General features: G+C 47.0%; 3 protein-coding genes across 8 annotated transcripts; 1 reads left to right on the top strand and 2 right to left on the bottom strand.

Annotated features, from left to right (window-relative positions):
* Positions 1-73: 73 nt before the first annotated feature.
* c19h1orf109 (c19h1orf109 homolog (H. sapiens)) lies at positions 74-1,557 on the top strand. Its single transcript, XM_047019405.1, has 4 exons — positions 74-538; positions 656-835; positions 967-1,085; positions 1,204-1,557. Exons 1-4 carry the CDS (start codon positions 270-272, stop codon positions 1,242-1,244), a joined length of 609 nt encoding a protein of 202 aa, XP_046875361.1. The 5' UTR covers positions 74-269; the 3' UTR covers positions 1,245-1,557.
* A 313-nt stretch (positions 1,558-1,870) lies between these two features.
* On the bottom strand, positions 1,871-2,718 carry cldn35 (claudin 35). Its single transcript, XM_047019493.1, has one exon. It carries the CDS (start codon positions 2,636-2,638, stop codon positions 1,946-1,948), a length of 693 nt encoding a protein of 230 aa, XP_046875449.1. The 5' UTR covers positions 2,639-2,718; the 3' UTR covers positions 1,871-1,945.
* Positions 2,719-5,324: 2,606 nt separating this feature from the next.
* Positions 5,325-20,843, bottom strand: ago4 (argonaute RISC component 4). 6 transcript variants are annotated; one of them, XM_047018955.1, is made up of 20 exons: positions 20,657-20,843; positions 18,797-18,832; positions 17,130-17,301; positions 16,919-17,039; positions 15,643-15,824; positions 15,023-15,159; positions 14,719-14,871; positions 14,373-14,460; positions 14,034-14,181; positions 13,722-13,841; positions 13,377-13,538; positions 11,879-12,027; positions 11,469-11,653; positions 11,146-11,305; positions 10,724-10,916; positions 10,460-10,582; positions 10,176-10,310; positions 9,975-10,076; positions 9,648-9,847; positions 5,325-9,459 (listed from the first exon to the last, which is right to left on the bottom strand). In XM_047018955.1, the coding sequence occupies exons 1-20, from the start codon at positions 20,673-20,675 to the stop codon at positions 9,351-9,353; spliced, it is 2,694 nt and encodes an 897-aa protein (XP_046874911.1). In that variant the 5' UTR covers positions 20,676-20,843; the 3' UTR covers positions 5,325-9,350. The 6 variants fall into 6 exon arrangements, with proteins under 6 accessions (XP_046874911.1, XP_046874913.1, XP_046874914.1 ...); XM_047018957.1 differs by having other exon boundaries at positions 11,879-12,012; XM_047018958.1 differs by having other exon boundaries at positions 14,737-14,871.
* Between the last annotated feature and the right edge of the window lie 296 nt (positions 20,844-21,139).

Raw genomic sequence — 21,139 nt, 5'->3', positions numbered from 1 at the left:
TCAGCCAATGAGGACACTGGATCTCCCAACGTCACTACGAAACCCACAGTAGCCAATAGTTCCACTAAACGTCAAAATATGTGGCCGGAAACCAAGCTCAATTCTATGGGAACCTCGAGGAACGTAGAACAATGTGTAGAATTGTGTGATTTTAACCACGTTTTTGCAGTTTTAATGTCAAATTCAATTGTGTATACGACGACACAAATATAGCATTGTAACATAATTATTCCAATAAATGATTCTTGTACTGGAGGATCGTTTTCATCATGTCGAAGCCTGCATTGCTATCACTTCAGCAAGTATTGAAAAAGTGTTTTCAAAGCTTGCAGAACAATCAGAAAATATTGAACTCCGTGCTGTATGAATGCACTCCTTTGATGGTTTCACTCGGTAACTTAGCAGAACAACTGCGGGCTCTCCAAAATATCAACATCACCAACACAACTCTTCACAACTTTCCTGACCTGCAAGAGCGTCTGCATTATAAACTCGTACAGGCAGTGGATATCGTTTTGGGGAAACTGTCTGAGAAAATGTAAGATGCTTGCTGACCATTGTTGATTCAGCAGAATCTATGGACTTATTCCACATCCAGCTCGTTTAAGTTCTACGCATCATGTAATTGTTTTTTTGTTTTGGATTTTTGTTACAGGTCTCTGCTCCAGTCTGTGAGAGATTCTTTCAGTAACCAGGTATCTGGTGCTTTCCAGTTGTACGAGCAGAACTCAGACAGTCTGGACATAGCTACCTGCTGCCAAAGATCAGCTACAGCTCCATCCATCTGTGATATGCTGGAGTGGCTGCAGGATGCCGAACGCTACTATCGCCAGCAGTATCCTTTCAGTGTCTACTGTCAGTTACGGACACATAGGCTACTCATATGTAACTCAACTTAATTTTTATTCACACACTCATACACAAATGTAGAATTTGAGAGTACTCTTTCTTCAGCAATGCGTACAGATTCCTGAGGAGGAAGGTCCTGTTACAGACGCTTAAACCAAATCAATTCTCTCTTCTGGAAACTGCTGCTAAGAGATGGGAGTCTTTTGACTCACCCCATGGACAAGACAGCATATCAGGTGAGACGGTCTACCAATAACAGCCACACATCCAGGATTTGTAGTCATTCTCTTTATACTCTCAAAATAAAGGCCTTGCCTCAAAGTGTATTCTCATTGTGTTCTGTCTCCTTTACAGATACATTGTTTAAAGTATCTTTCTTTGTTGAAGCCCAATGAGAAGAGGACTTGATTGTAAATTAACTATATTGGACTATTGGGACTACAGTTTATCGGATGGCCAACTGGTCTACAGCAAATGGACAGTGTGTACTATTGGACTCAATGAGCAAAGAACAAAATGAAACAACAAATTAAGATTTTTCATGACCAAATCATGACAACGTATTTATTAAAGCATCCTTTTACAAATCAGTTTATTTGTTTACAATTGCGTGAACGTATTCAAACCCAAACATGAAATGGTTATATGAGGACAATTGTGCAAGAACACCACTCCACTCCTCACCACAAAGTCACAGGTATACAGTGTGTCTGTTGACAGACCTAGAGTGCATGGAGGCTCTCGTCAAAGGCTTGTCAAAGAACTGAGGAATTCTTAGAAAATATTCAACTCAGGCACTACCACTATATTTTAGTGCATTAAATACAATCAGAAAAAGATGTATATACATACAAACAATAACTTACATTGAATAAATACATCCAGCATAAACGTCAATCTAAATCCATCAAACCAAGAGAGTAACTGAGTTCTATATCCCTTGCTTCACTTCAAGCCCTTCAAGTCACCACTTCCTCTACCCTCCCACCCTCCTGACATACATACACAGTCCTGTCTTCCTATACAAGTCTTTTTCATGAGTCACCCCATCTTTGCCGTGTGTAACATTCCCGCCAAATCGCCCACACTCAGCAGTCTACACATACTCCTTCAGGGGAAGGCTGTTTGAGGAGATGGGCTTAGGAGGCTCCGGCGCCGAGGGCCGTGAGTTAGCAAAGCTCCGGCCCATATACCCCCGGTGGTACCCCCCCGCTCCCCTCTCCATGTGGGGGCAGGTGCTGCTCAGCACCGCCCCGCTGATCATAAGGATTACCGCCGATGCCCAGCCCAGGTAGATGGCCTGGCCAAGCTCTCGCTTGTGCATAGTGGGCACGTTGGGGTTGTAAAAGTCCTGGACCACCGTGTTGGCAGTCCAGGAGACGGGCACTAGGACACACAGGCCTGTGACGATGAACAGGACTCCGCCAGATAGCGCGATGCCCGCCTTGGCGCGACGGTCGTCACCTGCGCAGGTGGTGCACTTCATGCCACAGCAGGACACGGTACAGGACAGCCAACCGAGGAAGATGGCCACGCACATCAGGGCGCGCGCGGCCTGGATGTCTGGAGGCAGGGCCAGCATGGAGTCGTAGGTCTTACACTGCATGTGGCCCGTGGTCTGGTAGATGCAGTTCATCCAGATGCCCTCCCACTTGATCTCGGATGTCAGAATGTTGCTGCCAATGAAGGCCGAGACCTTCCACTGGGGCAACGCCGTCACAGCGATGGCCATGATCCAGCCTGTCACCGCACATGTGAAGCTGATCAGCTGCATACCTGTGTTGACCATGGCTGCGGTTGTCTTTGGTCTAAGGAAGCACCCAGATCAGATTTGATTCAATTCAATTCTTCCTCTCCTCTGTGTCCTGTTTTTCTGTTTTCCTCTGTTAGGATCACCTGTCTGTCTTCAACCACCTTCTCTTCTCAAGCGTCTTTTGGATTTGTTTTTCTCTTCAACATCTAGTTCTGTGTTTTGAACTTTACAGATTTTCCAGTCCTAGTCTTTCTCCCTTTTCCAAAGATCCTCCTTTTTTCTCCTCTCAACATCCGTCGCTCCTCGTCTCACTTACTTTCTCCCCTTTCTCTCTCTCCGCATTGAACTTGTGAATAATTGAGTAGCCAATAGCAGAGCAGCCACTTGTGGCAGCGCACCAATCCTGGATTGATTAATTAGCTTCAGAAAGGCGCCAATCGGTCCAGTGGGTTGGGGATGGAACGGTCTAGGTCCTTGGTTCTGATCCTGAACTCAGTCTCCAAAGTTCTGATTACGAGGTAGCTGGTCTCTATTACTCCCAACGAAGGGTGTAGTCTTACTTAGATGTGTGAGGCCAGTACAACCTGATACTGCCTGTCAGGGCAGCTAGTGATGCTGTGTCCTGTCACTTTTAGGCAGCAAAAACATAAACATAACAGTCTACAGTAGACGAAGTGGGGATAAAGAAGTCCACATCACATAAATAAAGCCCCAAAAATCTATAATATCTATATATAAAAATAAAATGTTTACGTCAAGCCAACAAATATATTCAATGAAGGAAATGAAATCCTGTCTTTGTTCAGCTCAGCTCCAAAAAATATGCAAAATAAATGAGTTTCCTGCCGTTGCCCGGCCACACGGTCGGTGATCACGTTTTTCTTATAATTGTTGTGTTTTTCAGAGATATTTCTCTCCCTCAGTCCAGCAAAACGTAAAAAGAAGAGGGAGACCTCGTCAAATGCTGGAGCGTGGTGAAGTGTCTCCTTGTTACGCCCAGCAACAATGGGCCCTGAGCCTAGGGAAGGCCACTTCAGGCTCAGCACAGGATCTGCCCTCCCCCCGTCTCTTACGCAAACCCCAAATAGGTCAGTCCGCTTCTTTTTAGAGTATAGATGGTAGGCAAGGCCTCTTAGTCAGACTAGGCGGTAAGCAGAGTCGACTGCCCATCATCAGTTAAAGAACAACCTGTGTGAGCTCAGCGGCACCGTGCTTGAAAAGAGTGAACAAGAGATGGGGAGAGGATGAGAACAGAGGTGGGAGGGAGCTGGGCGTGAGAGTGGTGTCTGTAGGTGGACCTGCTAACACAAAGACCATCTAGGGGGCCTCTACAATGGGCCTTTAGACCCTGCTTCACGCCAATGTTAAAAATGAACGTTCCAAAAATTCACCTTTCGTCCTTTTTGTCTGGGGTCTGTGTTGAAAGAGAGACACGGTTTAAAAAAAGGGGGGCTAGATGGAGTGAGTTTTGTTTGTGGGGAGTTGGGGTTAGCAGAATGACCTCTGGCAACAAAGCTGAACACCATCCACAAATACAGACCAGGTACTTTCAAGCCCACTTCCATTGTTAGAGGTTATGGAGAACTGTGCCACGCCAATAACATAGCTTATGGAACCCATTGACGATAACTATTTTTAAGAAATAGGGTAATAATAAAATATGTTAGACCATAAGATGTTTGTCCAAACTCAATGTCAATATTTAGGGCCCAGTCATGGTTACATTATTCCCATTTACTTCTTTTCCTTCAACAGTCACTTGAACAATTAGTGGATGTGTCCTGTTAATATCCAGAATGTTTCACTCTAACCTCCCAGTTGTCTTTCTGTCCTTTTCTGTCACATCTCATTCAGCCTTACTGCATGTGTGCTGATGAATTAAATATTATGGCAACAGGATCTCCAGTTTGAGTTTCCTTTCTCATGTGGCCTCCTCTCCCTAGCAACGGTAGTCATGACAACAGGACGGGACACAGGAAACGGGAGAGGAGCTGGAGATGATCCACAAAGAGAGAAGGGGGTGGGGGAGTCACAGAAGGTAATGATGGCTGCCCATTGTAAGTGAACAGAAGATATTTGCCTGTTTGACACGTGGAAAACACTGCCATGTATGGGGAATTGTGCAACAATTATAGAATATAAAAAGATTAGAATTGGTGATAGAAACGTTGATACTGAGATAATTCAGCCAACAGGACAGTGGGCCTAAAGCCTTTTTATTTATTTTATTTTTAGCACAACCCCCTTCACCCAGGCCGGTGGTATAGATGGTGTCACAGAAGACCAGACAAACATACGTCATGCTGGTCAATAATTCACCCATGAGGACATCCCTGATTTACTGCATTTGTCTCTGAAGGCCAGCTATATCAGCTGACCATTTGACCTGTTTTGTCTGGTCACACCAGACAAACACCACCAACAGTCAAGTCAGAACAGAGTTACTCTTAACATGAGGGGAATAGGGACCTTTCTCACAAACTAGATTAGACTAATTGCTACTCTTGAATCAGTATAGATGAACGTCTTGAGGGATTCTACCTGCCCCGGTATTGTGCCCCAGTTGATCTGCGAGCTGACCTGTGTTTCCTGTAAACAATGCTGCGCCACCTAGTGCCCCAGACAGGTAAAGTTGAGGCACTGATGAGTGAAGTAATTCCTATACATGGTGTACTGGGAAGCCCACCAGGCAATAAGGAAATAAAGAGAACACACCAACAGATTATGATATAGGCATAAAATACCAATTTATTACTTTGCACAATAACACAAATATTCCCTGCAGGCTAAAAAAAAGAAAAAGACAAAAAAAGACAAATATTTTTAACATGTCGCATAGCAATACAGCGAGTGATTGGGCACCCCTTGTAGGAGGAGCCAGACCACGAGGTCCCGCCCTCCCCAGCAGGTCTGACAGGCTACCATTCTATTGCTATTGGACAGTCACAGACAGCTCAGACCACTAGCAAAGAAAAAAAAGAAAAAACGGCAGAGCTACACACCGGAAAAAGGAACCAAAAAAATTAACTTACACAATGTCAAATAACAAATCTGTAGAGATATAATATCAAAGCGGAATTTAAAAATAAATCATGCTCTCTGTCAATCGGGGCACGGAAAAAGAATGGATCTTTTAAAAAGGTTAAAAAGAGGTAATCCCGTTGCCGTGGACGCCTTGGGCCAAAGGCCGCCTCACAGAGAGGAAGTGCGCTTGTGAGTGGCCACCTGGGCAGCACCACGGACGGGACAGCCCCGAGAGGCTTGGCAGGGGCACAAGCCAGGCGTTCAACTCCCAAGTGGACGTTACGACTGGCCTGGGCGGGAACGAAGGGTCGGGTCTTGACGGGTCCACATTTGAAGAAAGTACCTCGTTTGAGCTTGGGCACACTGTCAAGACTTAACCTCTTCGCTTCCGCCAGCTTATGCCTCCGGGTTTTACTGACATTTGTGTAGGAATCTTTAAAATATGTCTAGAGAGACTGGTACAATATTGCTAGCCTAAAAACAGTCTTACTAAATTAATATACATTGACCAAGAAAACTGACTTCATTTTTTTTTCTCTTTCTCTCTCTTTAATAAATATGATTCTAACAAGTTTTTAGGACAATACTCTGGCATGCAGACGAGCAAAGTCTAAAATGTTAACTATAAAAAAAGACCCTAACGAGCTAAGTCCACAAATGCACATTCCCACTGATTGATACAAGCAAAAAAACAAGTACAGGAATACAAACGGTAGCAATAGCAAGAGCAGACCAACAGCCACATCAACAAGAAGAATTATAGCTTTTTTTCCGCATTCGAAAACTGGATTTGGGTTAATATTGCTTTGCAATGTTAATATGTTCAAAACTGGAGTCATCAATACTTGCCCCCTAGTTAGGACCCCCACACAGACAGCATTCCGTTGGAAAAAGTTGCTCCTCCTCATGTGAACATTTTTCCTTTTCATTCATTCTTCACGGATCTCAATAGTCTAAATTGTTACCACCTTGATATTTGCACCAAACTAATCCCACAGCTCTTATGAAGTGAAGAGTGAACAAGGGAACATGGAAAGGAACCCCTTCCTGTAACAGAACGCTAGTCTAGCCAAACCCCTCCAAAAGGGAAACAGGACCCGAGCACCAAGCCAACCACCACCACAGCTCCCTCGCCAAGGGAAGAGTAGTGCACTTCCTTTTCTGAGCTTTGATCCGAAACGTATTGCATGCAAAGCCTGGATCCTACCCCCCTTATCCCCACATCCCATGCATCTCTGTGATCGGCCGGTGCCCACCCCTAAAGACCAACCCTCTCCCCACACTTCTCCGCTACTGGCTGTTACCTATTCCATGCTTTCCTCTCATAGGCCGGTGGCCTCGCACTGCTCCTCTCCTATAGGCCAGCGCCCACGCCCTCGGCAGGCAGGTGGGCTCAAACTCGTTCATAGCAAACCTGCTGCTTTACGGGTGGTTTATTACAAACGGGTTCTTTGCTGAGCTTTCCATCCTGCAGGGGCGTGTACGTCGCCCATCCTCCCTTTCATTCCCCGCCCCTCCCCCCCAGCCTCTAACCGTAACGAGAAGAGGTACAAGGTAGCCCTGCCTGCACTACCGTAACCATAAAAACAATCATAACAGTGGTGATAACCGCACCGATGATAGAACCTGGCCAGGTGACTGGTAGTTCCAGACGGGGGCAGTGCTTATGCTTACTGTCAATTCATATCTTGTGTTTGAACCTTTTCCTCTTAGATTAATAAAAAAAACACTATAAGTAGAGATAGGTATACTTATTCAAATACACACATACACACACAGTTATAGAAATTTCTTGTAGGTAAAAAAAGAAAAAAAATCATTGCCTATTGCATACCTCTGAAGCATTCAACTCCCTCAAATCCAAGTTTTCTACCAGCTCAGACTGTCAACCGCTTTCTCCTCAATCCGACACCCCGATGCCAACACTGCCCATTACATGGGTGCGCTGGCAAACATCTGCTTGACCAGTCGGGGTACCCGTCAGAGACCTACTTCTACCGTACTGACTGGAGAACACGATCAAACCTTCCCACTAACACCAGATCTCACTATGGAACAACTGAGAAGGATGAGGGAGTTCAAACCTGACACACCTTGGGGCCCAAACCATGGCCAGAATGCTACCAAGTCCAGGAGTCTCCAAACCCTGAACTCTGTCCTGCAGCTCCAAAACCTAGCCCTGATCTCCTATCAACCTTCAGGTCTGCTGCCTTTCTGATAAAACATTAAAAAATTACCATCATAGTACTAACAACAACTTCAACAACAACAACGATAAGAACGTCAACAACGGTAAACTACTGCTCTAAACAAGTTAAGATAGCCACAGAACATTATTTTATATTAAACTCTTACAAATCTGTTTTGATGATTCTTATGTATAAATGCATAAAGGTTCGAGAGAGTGCCCTCTGTTGCTTCGCCTGGTGTGCTGGGTCAGTGCAATGAATTGGCCGGTGTGGCAAAGGAGACCTAAAAAAAACGGACCTCGTGTTTCCAAACCCTCGCCCTCCCCCCCTGCGTTCCCCCACTGAAAACCAGACGACTAGCGCCTTACAAATAAAATAAAAAAAATACAAAAAAAAAAAAAGCTACTGCTACTCCCCACTCCCCTAACCAGGATCATCGTCACCTCCTCACACCAACAGAGGGTTAAGTATGGACCAAGCAGATCCGCTCTCCCCCCCACCCCCTCACACAGACGTCAAGGCCAGTTAACCGGCTCTGTCTGTCTGTGCAAAGCTCTCGGCCATTCAACAGGTCCCAATGTCTGGCCAAACACACAGGCCAGACCACGGTTACTACTGCTACACATACACCCACCAGCCTCAGAGAGAGGCCTGGAAAGTTCATCTGTTGCTTTTAGAGATGTAAATATTTATATGTATATTATATATGTAATGTGTGAATATAAAAACATCAAATCTGAGGCATTTACAGCAGTTATCTCCTTGATTTCCCTTTACAATTCAGTGGCCTGCCATGAAAAACACACACACACGTATATACACAACACAAACGCACCACACACACACGTATTCTTTCGCTAAAATGGGAGAAGAAGAGTAATGGGCGTGGACACCCAGGTCACCTCGCTTGTAAAAGACCGAAAAAGAAAAAAGGTTAAAACACGGTCATAAAAAGGAAAAAAAATAGTCTAAAAAGGTCACTGCCCCTTTTCCCACCCCAACCCCCACCCCCCACCCCACCCCAATCCTCATGCAGTGCCCCAACAACCCAACCCAAGACCTTGTGACAGATTTCGCCCCAAAAGGGCTTTGAGGTAAAGTAGAGAGTCCTGCTTAGCTGGGAGAGCTAAAGAGCTGCCCTGGCGGTTAGCGCCAGTCCGCCCTGCGCTCAGTGTATATTACAAAAACAAACAAAAATAGACATTCAAAACAAAAATAAATGATCGCTAACTCAATAGAAATGGCTCAACTGTGTAAGTGTGGGGATTTTACTCTGCGCAGTGGAGACCCAGGCGGGTCCTGTACTGCCTGCTTTTGCTGGTAGAGGGCGACTTGATTGTGGGAACGCCAAACGTCGTTTGTTTCCCACCCCCGAGTGGGAAATGGGGAGGACAACGAGGCCGAATTCCACTGGCTTCTAGTCGCTCAGGTGCAGATCAAGACGCAAGGAAGAGAGAGAGAGAGAGACTGGCAAAAAAACAGAGACAGAGAGAGAGAGGATAGAGAGGAAGTTGCGCTGTCCCTGCTGGTGTGGTTCAAGCGAAGTACATGGTGTGCTGGGTGTCATAGTGAATCTGGACAGCCTTGGCCAGGGCCTGGGGATCCCGGCCGTTACTCTGCCCTGACACATGGCTGCCCTCCGCACTGGAGGGGGAAGGGGGGGGAAGAGAGGGGATTGGTTTTAAACTCAGTCGACACCAGGAAACAGACACCAAAATTAACAACCCTACCCAAAACGTTCAGCCTATGGTGTCATTACATTCCCATGTGTTGAGAGGGGGGGGGGGGGGATCTGAAAACGTTCCCTCCGAGACCTCGTGTCGGCCGCTTACCTGTCGTGGTCCTTGTCCACCAGGTGGTAGCGGGCGCGGAAGGCCACCAGCCGGGCGTAGTAGGCTGGCGCAGGGATGGAGACGGAGCGCGTGCAGCGGACGTAGGTGTGGCACAGCTGGTAGGTGAGCAGCTGGAGCTCGTCTGCCGTGAAGCAGTTGTCGTCCCACAGGACGTGGTAGTGGGAGGGACGGCTGGTGCCCTGGGTGGGGGGGGGAGAGATTTCAACAATTTCATGACTGTCACATGATTGAAATCAGTCATCTGTAATGGGTGTGCGTGTGCCCACACTGTGTGTGTGTTTGTGAATGTGTATGGCCTGCACTCACCTGGATCCCAGCATGGCTGCACAGGTAGAAGTCAAACTCAGAGGGGTGTGTGATGGTGCTGTCCACTGTGGTGCCGGCCGGAACGTTGCCACTCTTGCCCACCTGTAGGGGGCGATAGATGTTCAGACCCGCTCTCACAACAAAAACAACATGAGCCTGGGACTCATAGCCATTTGAGACCAATGGGACACCAGTACTTACTCTCTCAGCCTTGTCGGAGCAGAAGAGGCGGGTGTGGTGGCGTTTCTGCACCACGATGTAGGTGATGCCCGGTCTGTAGTCCTCCTCCAGACTGATACATGCCTTCCTGATGGCTATCAGCTCTGGCCACGCCACCTGGACACAAGCAACGAATCATAGTACAGCGTTCACCAACTGCTCAGCCAATGCCAGATCAGGTGAATTCAAATGGAACAGTTCAATTCTCCAGCTGAAGAGCAGGGTGGTAGTGCTCCCGCCAGGACTGAACCCTCGGGGCGGCCCACCTGTTTCATCTGGCCCTCCGACACTCCTCCTCGGTAGTAAATGATCCGTGTGGGCTTGAAGCGGGTGGACTTGTAGAACTGAATGAGCAGCTCTCTCACCATGTTGGTCAGGTCCTGGATCACCTGGTATGGACATGGGGACTGTCAACATGTGGGCGTGCACGCGTGCATGTTGACCCCTGGCCATGAGCCAGAGTGTGACGAAATTCTACCAATTAACTCCAAAGCCAATCAGATAATTAACTAATCAACCAATCAGCCTACTTCCTGACTGTAAAGCTGCTCCTGGGACAGGTCCTGGCGGGAGGTTTGCACCCGCACGGTGGCACAGTAGCGGCTGGGATGGCCATCCATGCTGCCCACCACCGCTGCGATGGACGGCTTCTTACCGTCACCCGCCGGGGGGTGGGTAACGTCAGCGCCCAGGAAGATGACAGGCTGCTGGAACACGGAGGGCCTGGGGGGGGGGGGAAGGAGAGTGGGCGGATGGAGAGAGAGCGAGAGGGAGTTGGAGAAAAAGTGGAGGGGGGAGATGGATGTGTGACGGTGGATATAAAAATGTAAGCTTAGCCTCAGCTGGCTCCTTCAAGATTCGTACAACTTGACCGACCCCCCCCCCCCCCCCCCCCCCCCCACCCCCCCCCCCCCCCCTCGCAAAGAACTGAGGGCCGGCCACCCCCCCTCACCTCTGATGGGGAACGAGGACGTTGTTGATGCCCCCCAGTTTGGCGTTGATCTTGAGGCAGAGGTTGGAGAGGGTCTGGGGGGAGGTCTTCACCACATTCTTCACCTGAACACACTGGGTGGCCATGCCCAGCAGAGTGTCTCCTACACGCTTCACCTCCGCTAGAGAAAGAGAAACACAGAAAGAGGTCACGTTCAATTTCTTAATTTCTGATCAATGAAGTGATAATTAAGTATGCAGTGGCTAGTCCTCTCTAAGTATCATAGAACCACAACAATGAAACTGATGAAAGCCAAGCAGAAACTAACAGTCCTTTTCTCTTACCGTAGACAGGTGTTTTGCCGGGCAGGATGACCACAATGAGCTGTAGGCCAACATAGGACATCTTGAGGTGTTTGAACATGGGCTCCACGCTGTCTGCCCCCTGGGCGTACTTGCAGAAGCAGGGCTGGCCCTGGATGGGCATGCCAGCGTCCTTAGAGATCTTACGCAGCTGATCTGTGAAACTCCTTGGAGAGAGGGTGAGGGCAGGGGGGGGGTTAAGAGAAACTTTAAAAGCCTTTTCTTAACCATCAACATCTGGAGATCAAGTCACCATTCTTGAATCATCAATCTTCAATAGAAGTATCTCAAAAAGACCAAAACAGAGGGCATTGAGATGCGCCCGACAGAACAGATCAGAGAATGCTGTAACTGCATGAAAGGATGTGGACAGCTAGGTTAGAGAAACTCACTTGAGCAGATCTTCTCTGCACTGTTTCTGCGGGGCGAAGCAGGCCACAGCCCACACCTTGATCTCGATGCCAGCGTAGAACTGCTTCCCTCTCATGTCCCACACGCCCTGGTTGGGCGTGGCCACGGTCTTATTCTGCGGAGAGAGTCCCTACACTCTTAGTGAACCCCCCGGTTTGACCAGCCGACACAGTAGATAGTACCACACACACCCTCCTTGTACATCCCAATGAGTACGTTTCTGCTGTTCAAGACCGTATCACGTCATTTTGAGTAGGAACACATGATTTGAATCTTCAGGGGCCATTTTGACGGCCTGTGATAATGTCATGATGGCAATAAACATTCATCTTGAAGAATACGGCCTTTGTCATTATTTACATTTACTCATTTTAGCAGACGCTCTTACCCAGAGCGACCTATAGTAATTACAAGTGCAGGGACATTCTCCCCAAGACAAATAGGGTGAAGTGCCTTACCCAAGGACACAACGTCATTTGGCATGGCCGGGAATCGAACCAACAACCTTCTGATTAATAGCCTGACTCCCTAACCACTCAGCCACCTGACTTTATCCATATATTAAAAGTATAATGCGTATGAATATATGATATACAGCATGAACGCAGTGCAGGACGGCATGTCTGAGACCGTATGTATTAAATAAGAAAACTAAAATGATAGCTGCTTTTCTCCTGGGGCTGTATTTCACAAATACAGGCCTAGATCTCACCAAATGATTATCATCATGTGCACAGACGGCTTCCGCCCCATTTCAGAGGACAACAATAATACTCCACTTCCCAACATGCAACAAACACTCAAGAGATTCAGATAATAAAAGTTCTAAAGATTCCTACATGGTGTTTATGTATACTTTTGGTGACAGAGGATCTAATCCTTGTGTTAGCTGGGCCGCTCAGTTTTTGGCCATCCTAAGAACATTGTCAATCCCAAACTGATCCCCAGCCCCTCACCCATGAGCCAGAACACATCCCAGGATTGGAAGAATCAGCATGGTTGCCAGTAGGGCATGAGGTGGTCAGCTTCACCTATGTTTAGATCAGGGTTAGCTTCACCTATGCTTTAGATCAGGTGGGATTTTCTTAGGTCTATCCTATCACCTTTGGCCCTGTATTCATTGTGCGTCCCAGATTAAGACTACTTATCTGGGATGAGGTCCGTTTAATTTAATTTGAAAAGATACAAGATCATTCCTAGTACACTCCTACGTTGAGATGCATGAGGAACACGGGTCCTGGTGTACTCTAGATGGGGATTAGTTCTAGCTAGGATATGATTAGGCATTAAGGGCTTGAATCTTGAGTCTTTCAACGCTTACTCCTCTACTTTGCTTTATTTATAAAAGACAAGGAAGGCTAATTGACTTAAAACTACTACAACACGAGGAACCAAGGAGGCTAAGAAAGGCTCTCAGCATTAGAAACAGACCAGTAACACACACGGCTTCCCTACCTCCCCAGCCCCCCTGGTACTCACCCTGCCACAGTCCCTTCCAGTGTCAGTGCTCACCCGGCCCCCATACTGCAGCATGGGCGCTGGGAGCACACGGCCTGTCACCTCCGTCATGTCGTTGTGGACCACGATTCCAAACTCCTTCAGGTAGGGGTCGGGACCACCCACCATGCTGTTGCTTTTGACCTAGGGGACAGGAGGACGGTGGTTACAGGTTGGAGGGTTACTAATTATTATTTAAAACAATTGAAAAGTTGAGAGCGTCCTAGACTGTTCATTTGTAGAAGGTTTTAAACACTAGGCTATTTATACCTTTTTCCAACCTATGTTGCAGTTACACAACGGTTTTTAGAGGCCACTCTCACTCACCAGTCGGCTGATTTCTTCCTGTCTGTCGGGAGCGGAGCGAGCGGTGGCTTTGATCATGGTGGACGTCTGGTTGTCTGTTAGTTTCTTGATGCAGCGCTGCCCTGCCACAATATTACAAACCTGGAAGAAAGGGACATTGCATGACTAATATGCCCCGGCTGTCATAACAAGGATACCTTTCCAAACATGTTAGGTATGACGGTAACTGAGTTGCATTCTGGGCATGCATGTAGCTGTCTTGTGCATGTATGAGTGTGTCTGTTTTATGTGGAAGTGTGTGTGTTCCTGCCCTACACCCCACCCCACCCTCACCTCCAGGGGCAGATAAGTGTGCTTCTGTTCCTGCCCTACTTGCAGACAGGGTAGGTGGGGGTATTTGAGCTGCAGACTGTACTTCTGCTTGAAGTACTGTGCTACTGTGCACTCCATGGCTTGGCCGTTCTCTAGCTGCAGAGGGAACCTGCACATGGGGGGGGAAAATACATGACTATATTGATAAGGCTCCCAATCTTTAAAACACAAACCTGCAGTAATGGTAACGACTTGTGGATTTCTTCAACAAGGTGTCTATTTATATTTTAGGGCTAGTAGGTTAAATATTCAGCAAGCGTGTGAGGAATTGAAGTTGTTTAAAACAGCGAGAGAACTTACGTTTGGTGGCTGGCGGGGCGACGTGTAACATTGCACACGCGGTATTTCCTCTTCATCTGGCCACAGTGTGTGACCTCTACTTTCAGACCTGCTCACACACACACACGCGTACGTACACACACACAGAAACAGAAAAATACTTCACAAAGGGGGTTGCAAACAGACATGGGGTTGGTACATACACGTGAAACAGACATCGTATGCATTTTGAATGAAAACTGCTGCACCAGAATCACTGTAACCATGCAGCATTTGCTCATTGACAATCCATCCTTCAGTAAGTAGTGTGTGCGTGTGCATGTGTATGTGTGTCTGTGTAGAAGCATGGCTTAAACATTGGTCTGACCTGCAGGTCCCCACCCACCTCGGATCTCCTTGGTGAACTTGACGCGTTGGGAGTCGGTGAGTGGCTTGGTCTGCTCGTTGATGTTTTGGATATCCAGGACCTCGCACATGAACTCTATGACTGGCTGGGCTCGGTAAAACGCTGTGGCTGAAACTGGAGGGGGAGGAGGTGGAAAAGAGCATGCATGTCACGACCACACAGCATCAGCCAATCGTTATCAACCATCACTAGCATACACAACATATGGCTATGGGAATGCCCCCGAACCCGTTTGCATCCTCACAAACACACACGCTCGTCTTACCATCGATGTTGAGCATCATGTTCCACATGGCAGGACGGACGGACTGGTGGAAGCCGAACCACACCTCCCGGCCTCCGCCCAGGGGGTGGTAGTAGCCCTCTGGGGGGGAGAAGAAGGAGCGGCCCACTGGGGTGTACCTGGAGGGAGAGAGACGTGCCGGGGACCCAAGTTAGACGACACAGCCTCTCAGAGCAGGTGTCCAAATGGACCGAGCGGAACTTCAATACATCACTGGCTGACTAACTTCTGGGCCTGATCCAATTAACGATTCAGGTCTGAATTCTGAAGCTGTATCGTCCATTGGTCACTCAACTAAGCCTTCTGGTGTTTGTGTGAGCAACACACTGCTGGCTGGCTCTCCTATGCCGGCTTCATGGCCATTTAGCAATTCCACTGGTGCATTTAACTGCCAGCTCAAATGAGAGAGCTCAACAAAAAATAAAGTCACCCTGTCTGCATATGAAAGCCAGGTAGTGAACAACATCGAGGACGCCTTGCATTTGAAGGTTCACATCACTGCTTAGGGCTCGTTCCGTACACAGACCACTGATGTATATTCCCGCTATGTATAAAATTGAGTTTTCCGTTTTGTGAAACCTCCCGGTCACGCGTATTCGTACCTCATGGAAGGCAGGTGGCGTGTGATGACGTCCAGGGCCTGCACGGAGTCCTCAGGGACCTCGTTCAGGTGTCCAGACAGGGCATCCAAGAGCATCTGCAGGCTCACCACTGACACCCATTGCAGAGACACTTTGAACGTCTGGTCCTTCCCCTCCCCAGGGAGGGTCACTTCCAGGTCCACCTGGGGGAGAGAGAGAGAGAGAGAGAGAGAGAGAGAGAGAGAGAGAGAGAGAGAGAGAGAGAGAGAGAAAGGTAGGGAGAGAGAGGAAGATAGGATGTCCTGATGTCAGATGAAAGTGGTTCTTTCTTGGAGACTTTTTATTTATTTTTTTACATACAAACTAGTTTCCCCAAACTAGGACAGGATTTCAAGTGTGAAATTGGTTCCTCCTTCAAGGCTTTAAGCCAACTCTTTTTTTTGCTGGAGCACATGTGCCCCCAAGTGAAAAAATTTAGGGGCACAGTCAGTTTCTGTTTAAACATTGCATCATTATTAGACTATTGAATGAATTACACAAAATTGACCGGAAACAGGATTGGTTATTTATTTATTCATTCAGTCTTGATCTTTTTCCATCTGACAGCAAGTTTTCAGCACATTTAGAGGCATTCAACACTTCCACTGCCTCAATACTGATCTGAATGAGGTAGTCTGTGGTGGATGGCTTCAAACTACTCATTAACGGGAAATGTCGTATTCGCACCGGTGTTCATGTGGGGTCGCTCTAGGGTTTTCAGCATGGCTTGCGATAGGACAGAAGGGGACTCAGTTGGGGGGTTGATTTTGTTGACGGAAGCATTGTCTAAGTTTCTGTTGTTGAACTCCTGTTTATTTTGGTATGTGTAGTGTTGGACGTTAGTATGCTTAGTTTGCTTGTTCACACAGTGTGAAGATTAGCTAGCTCGATCGCTAGCCAGGCTGTTACAGCACAGGACAGATGCAGTAGCCTATCGCAAGACGCAGCCTATGAGGTTTATCCAAGTCACGATTAGTAGTTGAAATCTCTCTCAAAAAAAGAGGAATAGACGTTTCCCGTTGCAAATAATGGTTTGAGCACTTTCGGGTTCCATCATCTCTTTTCACGTAACTGACAGCTGCAATAGGTTAAAAACATAGACTGTATGTCTACGGTTCAAACTCGCTCGCACCCGTGCGCCCAAATACTTTTCCATGCTCGCACACACATATTTTTACTCGCATATGCAAGTAAAATGGGCGCACTGTGAGCCCTGTCCTTGTGTTGATGTAGTGTTGAGTCAATGGTGTGTGCTCACCCTGTCTCTCCCTATGGGCAGGGGGTGAGCCGTGTACATGTTCCTCTTCCCATCATAGCCCGGCTGGCGGTCTCCAAAGATCTGCATCTTGAAGTGCCGTACCATGGTGTCCACCACCTCCCTGTGGAAGCCCAGAGAAGGATTGGTGAGAGACACTTTGAAATTGTAACATTTGAACAAGCGAGTTTATGCCAGCCAAGTACCGTCTTACCGGTTGACCCTCCGAGGGCGTTTCTCAGGCTTGATGTCGATATCGTAGTGGTAGACATCAATCTTGGGAATCTGCACCTGGAAGTGGTTGGCCAGGAGGCGGATGGGCTTCCCCACCGTGCCCATGCCGGGTCGACGGGGAGGCTGGAAGAGGGAGGTGGGGGCAGGGGGGCCTGCAACAGTGACAGAAACATTTGTTAAGTTTAGGCAAAAAGAGTGGATGAGAAACAGAAACAATATTGCCGGTGTGTCATGTTTTGTTTTTTTATAACGGTGGCTAAACTAGCTAGATGAGGAAATCAATACAAGATAAGAGATTTTAATGCAAATAAATCCGATGGTTATCTGTCCAATCACACTGCGCCGCCTTCCCGCGTCAATTTAGAGGCCTCTATCATTTTGCCCAGTGACCCACAAAGGGTCAAGGGGGAAAGCAAAACAATGACCCTCAATTACCCGCCTCTCCACCCCTAACTCCACCCACGAGTATATTGGGGTGCACCCAGACAAAGGCCAGTATGAAGGAGACAGACAGCAGCAGGACCCGATACAGCGAGTGGGAGAGGGGGGGGCAGAAGAGACACTGGGATTACCATTACACACACACTTACAGCTACTATGCCCCACCCCATCTTTACAATAATCCACTGATATCAATGATTTCTACAGTATTTAATACATTTGTTTTCTACATACACCCTCTCGTTCTCTGTCTCTCAGGAACCTTGGAAGTCACTGATAAAGTAGAGACTTATCCTGTCTGTTAACTGACAAGCTACTACTTGAGGAACATTAGCAAACATATATTTAAATTACACACAATAAAGTACCCTGCCACATTTATTTAAGATATTGTAGAAACTAAGAGAAGGGAAGTCCTTGGCGCTTCATGATGACAGGATAAATGATGGAAGGAGGGGGGGGGGGGGGGGGGGGGGGGGGGTGCACACTGCTTTTGTCAACTGACAAGGGGGCTGCGGGGGTCCTGAACCCGATGCACCAACACGCTCCAGTTAGCAAACGACGTGCAAAAGAAGGACAACCGGGACCCTCCCTGCTTCTTAAAAACATGTTCCTCGCTTGCCCTCATCCACCCCTTGACAACCCAACCCCCACCGCCCCTTGTTCACACCCCCTGTGAAGTACAACGACAGGACCTATGACAACAGCCCGGGGGGACCCCCACCAGCGTTTACACATGTATGAGTTACAGGTTGAGTTCGGGAGACTCAACTCACAAGGAGCACAGTGAGGTTTGGTCACCCACTTTCACCAAAAACAGAGTGGGGAGGGTTCCAAATATAGCTCTCTCAGCTGCTACACTAGTAAGGTGGTGAGCGACTGAGTGGAGAGAGAGAGCGACTGAGTGGAGAGAGAGAGCGAGACTGAGTGGAGAGAGAGAGAGAGAGAGAGAGAGAGAGAGAGAGAGAGAGAGAGAGAGAGAGCAACGGAGAGATAGAGAGAAGAGTGTAAGTGTGTGTCACCATGTGGAATGCCAGGACCCCTCCCTTTCCCACAAACCAGCACGTACCCCTCCTCCTCCTCTCCAACCCCCATTGAGGGGGTCTAGGGTGTCCGACTGGTACCTCTCAACTTGAGGTTAAAAAAGATGACATGCAACCCCACCCAGATAAACCTGTGGCCCCCATTGACCCACTGTCTACTCACCCTCTTGTTCTTCTGAAATTGGCTGTGTCCATTCCCCTACATGACATAACATAAAACCCATTTTTATTTTCTACCAAGACATCTTTTTCAGGCATCAATGAAGGCCAAAGAACGTTACAAATTAACTGGGCGACTTTTATTGCCTCGAATGGACACACAAAATACATTGTCGCCCAGATAGGGGAATTTCTATTTTGTCCATTTAAATTAGTTTGGTAAGAAATGGCCAAGAGGATTTGGCAGTTTCATGAAGAACCAGTCGTAGTTCATAGGCTGTTGCATGGCTGCTTACCAAAACCTGCCATAAAAAACAAGGATGCTACATTATGTAAAGCCTATGTAGTTGTTAAAATTGGCTTCTTCAACTCAGTCACAAATGAGACTAGATGTTGTCAAAGAAAGCATTTTGTTTTCAAAAAGGAAGTGCACTCAATTATTAGAGAATTTGAGGTTGTGGTATGCACACAGGGCTGTGGCTGATTCTGCTAGTCACAATACTTTGTATATCTTATTCATTATCAGATGCTTAATCCATAGCAACGCACAAATAGTGCATTTGACAATTTGTATATGAACTGATGTAAAACCTCCTGGCAGTTGAGATGTGGATTTCACCTAAGCATGTGTTATAAGGTCAAGTCTGTTTCTATCAGTTGGAGGGGGTAGAGAGAACTGCTATTGGCTGCCATAGCTTGTGTACAATAGCATGATTTTGGGGATTAAGTTGAAGAGACTATGGAATGGGGGGATTAGTCAATTATGACATTGAGACATGAGACTGGGTAATAGTCACCTGTAAATCACCTGGATTACAAAACCAATCAATGGCTGATTATATTGTACTCAACATCAGTACACTGCCAAAGCAAATGTTAGTGTAATTCGCATTGCAAGTATTTTTGTCTGCAAATTGTGTCACTCGGTTTGCCAGCAAAAGCTCTGATTTAGAGTTGTATATCTAAACTGCATCAGTGTTATCATTTTTTAAATATAGATATGTTTAAATGCTTTTGTTTTATATCGAGTACGGATGTACGCATCAGCTATAGCTTGCAAGACAGATCGATAAAAATACATTACATTCAAAGGGCAGGCCAAGCTCCATTCTGTGCATGCACGAGCGCGTGTTGTCTTTTCTACTTCACAAGCAAAGCAACAAGGAAACAGTGGCGCGTAAAAATAATAGGTTAACACTGAAACGGTGATGGTTTGGTGTTCATCAGTCAAAACATAAGTTGTTTGCTGTCAAAAAAATAAAATGTGACGTTTGTGTTTTTTTTCATAGCCTGTTCGCTAGTTACATCGCTAGGATAGGGAAGCGAGCTCTCGAATGTCCGTAGACGAGTCAGTTAGCTTGCAACGTTAGCAGCTACAGACTTCCACGTTATTTCATTGTATCAGTTTATGAGGTATGTGACTTGATCATTCGTATCGGTGGCACTCATTCAATAAGAAATATACTTTTCTGATACAAAAGAAACCCATCGATAACCGAGTATAACAGACGTGATCAGCGTAAACACACGACACGGAAGAAACGTCCTGGTTAAATCCCCCCACACAATGCCGTCCAACCCTCTCAGCACGAGCACGGACACCAGAAAGAAAACAAAACTGTAAAAATGAACCAATTTGATGACCCTTATTAGTTTTTTCACGTAGCATACGCGTATTACACGGAACAATTACGGACACAATAATGTCTTAATTGTATTAATGTGTCAAACGGACTGGGCCCTGATATGATCGTTTGTTTTTCTGTGTCGTCGAGGCCTAGCAGGTTACAACCACGGCCCCCAGTAAAGCAATGCATTTGCGCATACACACTCCCAACACGGGCTATTTGCTTCATCCTCTTACCGGGTCCGAGCGCTTCCATGGCCGAGGGCTCTCTCTCCGTCTCTGTCCCGGCCTGGCGGCTCCGTACCGACACTGAAATTGGGGGCGGTATCGCGAAGCTTAGAGTGGCTAATTTAAGAAAGGGAATATATGCTTCGCTGTCCGGCTGTCTTGAGGATGCGTTGTCTTCTGAGTGATTTAAGGCAGATCCTGGGGATTTGTAAGTGAGCATGCGCGGGGAGGCGCAATTAAAGCGACAGACCAGTGTAATTCCATTGCTCAAGATGTGCCCCAACTTCAAGTCAAAACAGTGTGCAAAAGTAGGAAATAATTTGAAGCTACGTCAAGTAGTGCACATATGTGTATTTAGAGAATTGGTGTGCAAAGTTACCATGTCGGAAACATAAACAATGACATTCTTCATACGCTACAAATAAGTGTCGGCCTAATGCATGCAACATGGCTTTGCAATATGTAAAAAAGTATGCAAACAAATGTATTCAT

The sequence above is a fragment of the Hypomesus transpacificus genome, chromosome 4 (genome assembly GCF_021917145.1).
Source record: "Hypomesus transpacificus isolate Combined female chromosome 4, fHypTra1, whole genome shotgun sequence".
Classification (NCBI taxonomy): Eukaryota; Metazoa; Chordata; class Actinopteri; order Osmeriformes; family Osmeridae; genus Hypomesus; species Hypomesus transpacificus.
This window is presented reverse-complemented; position numbering and strand designations above follow the sequence as displayed.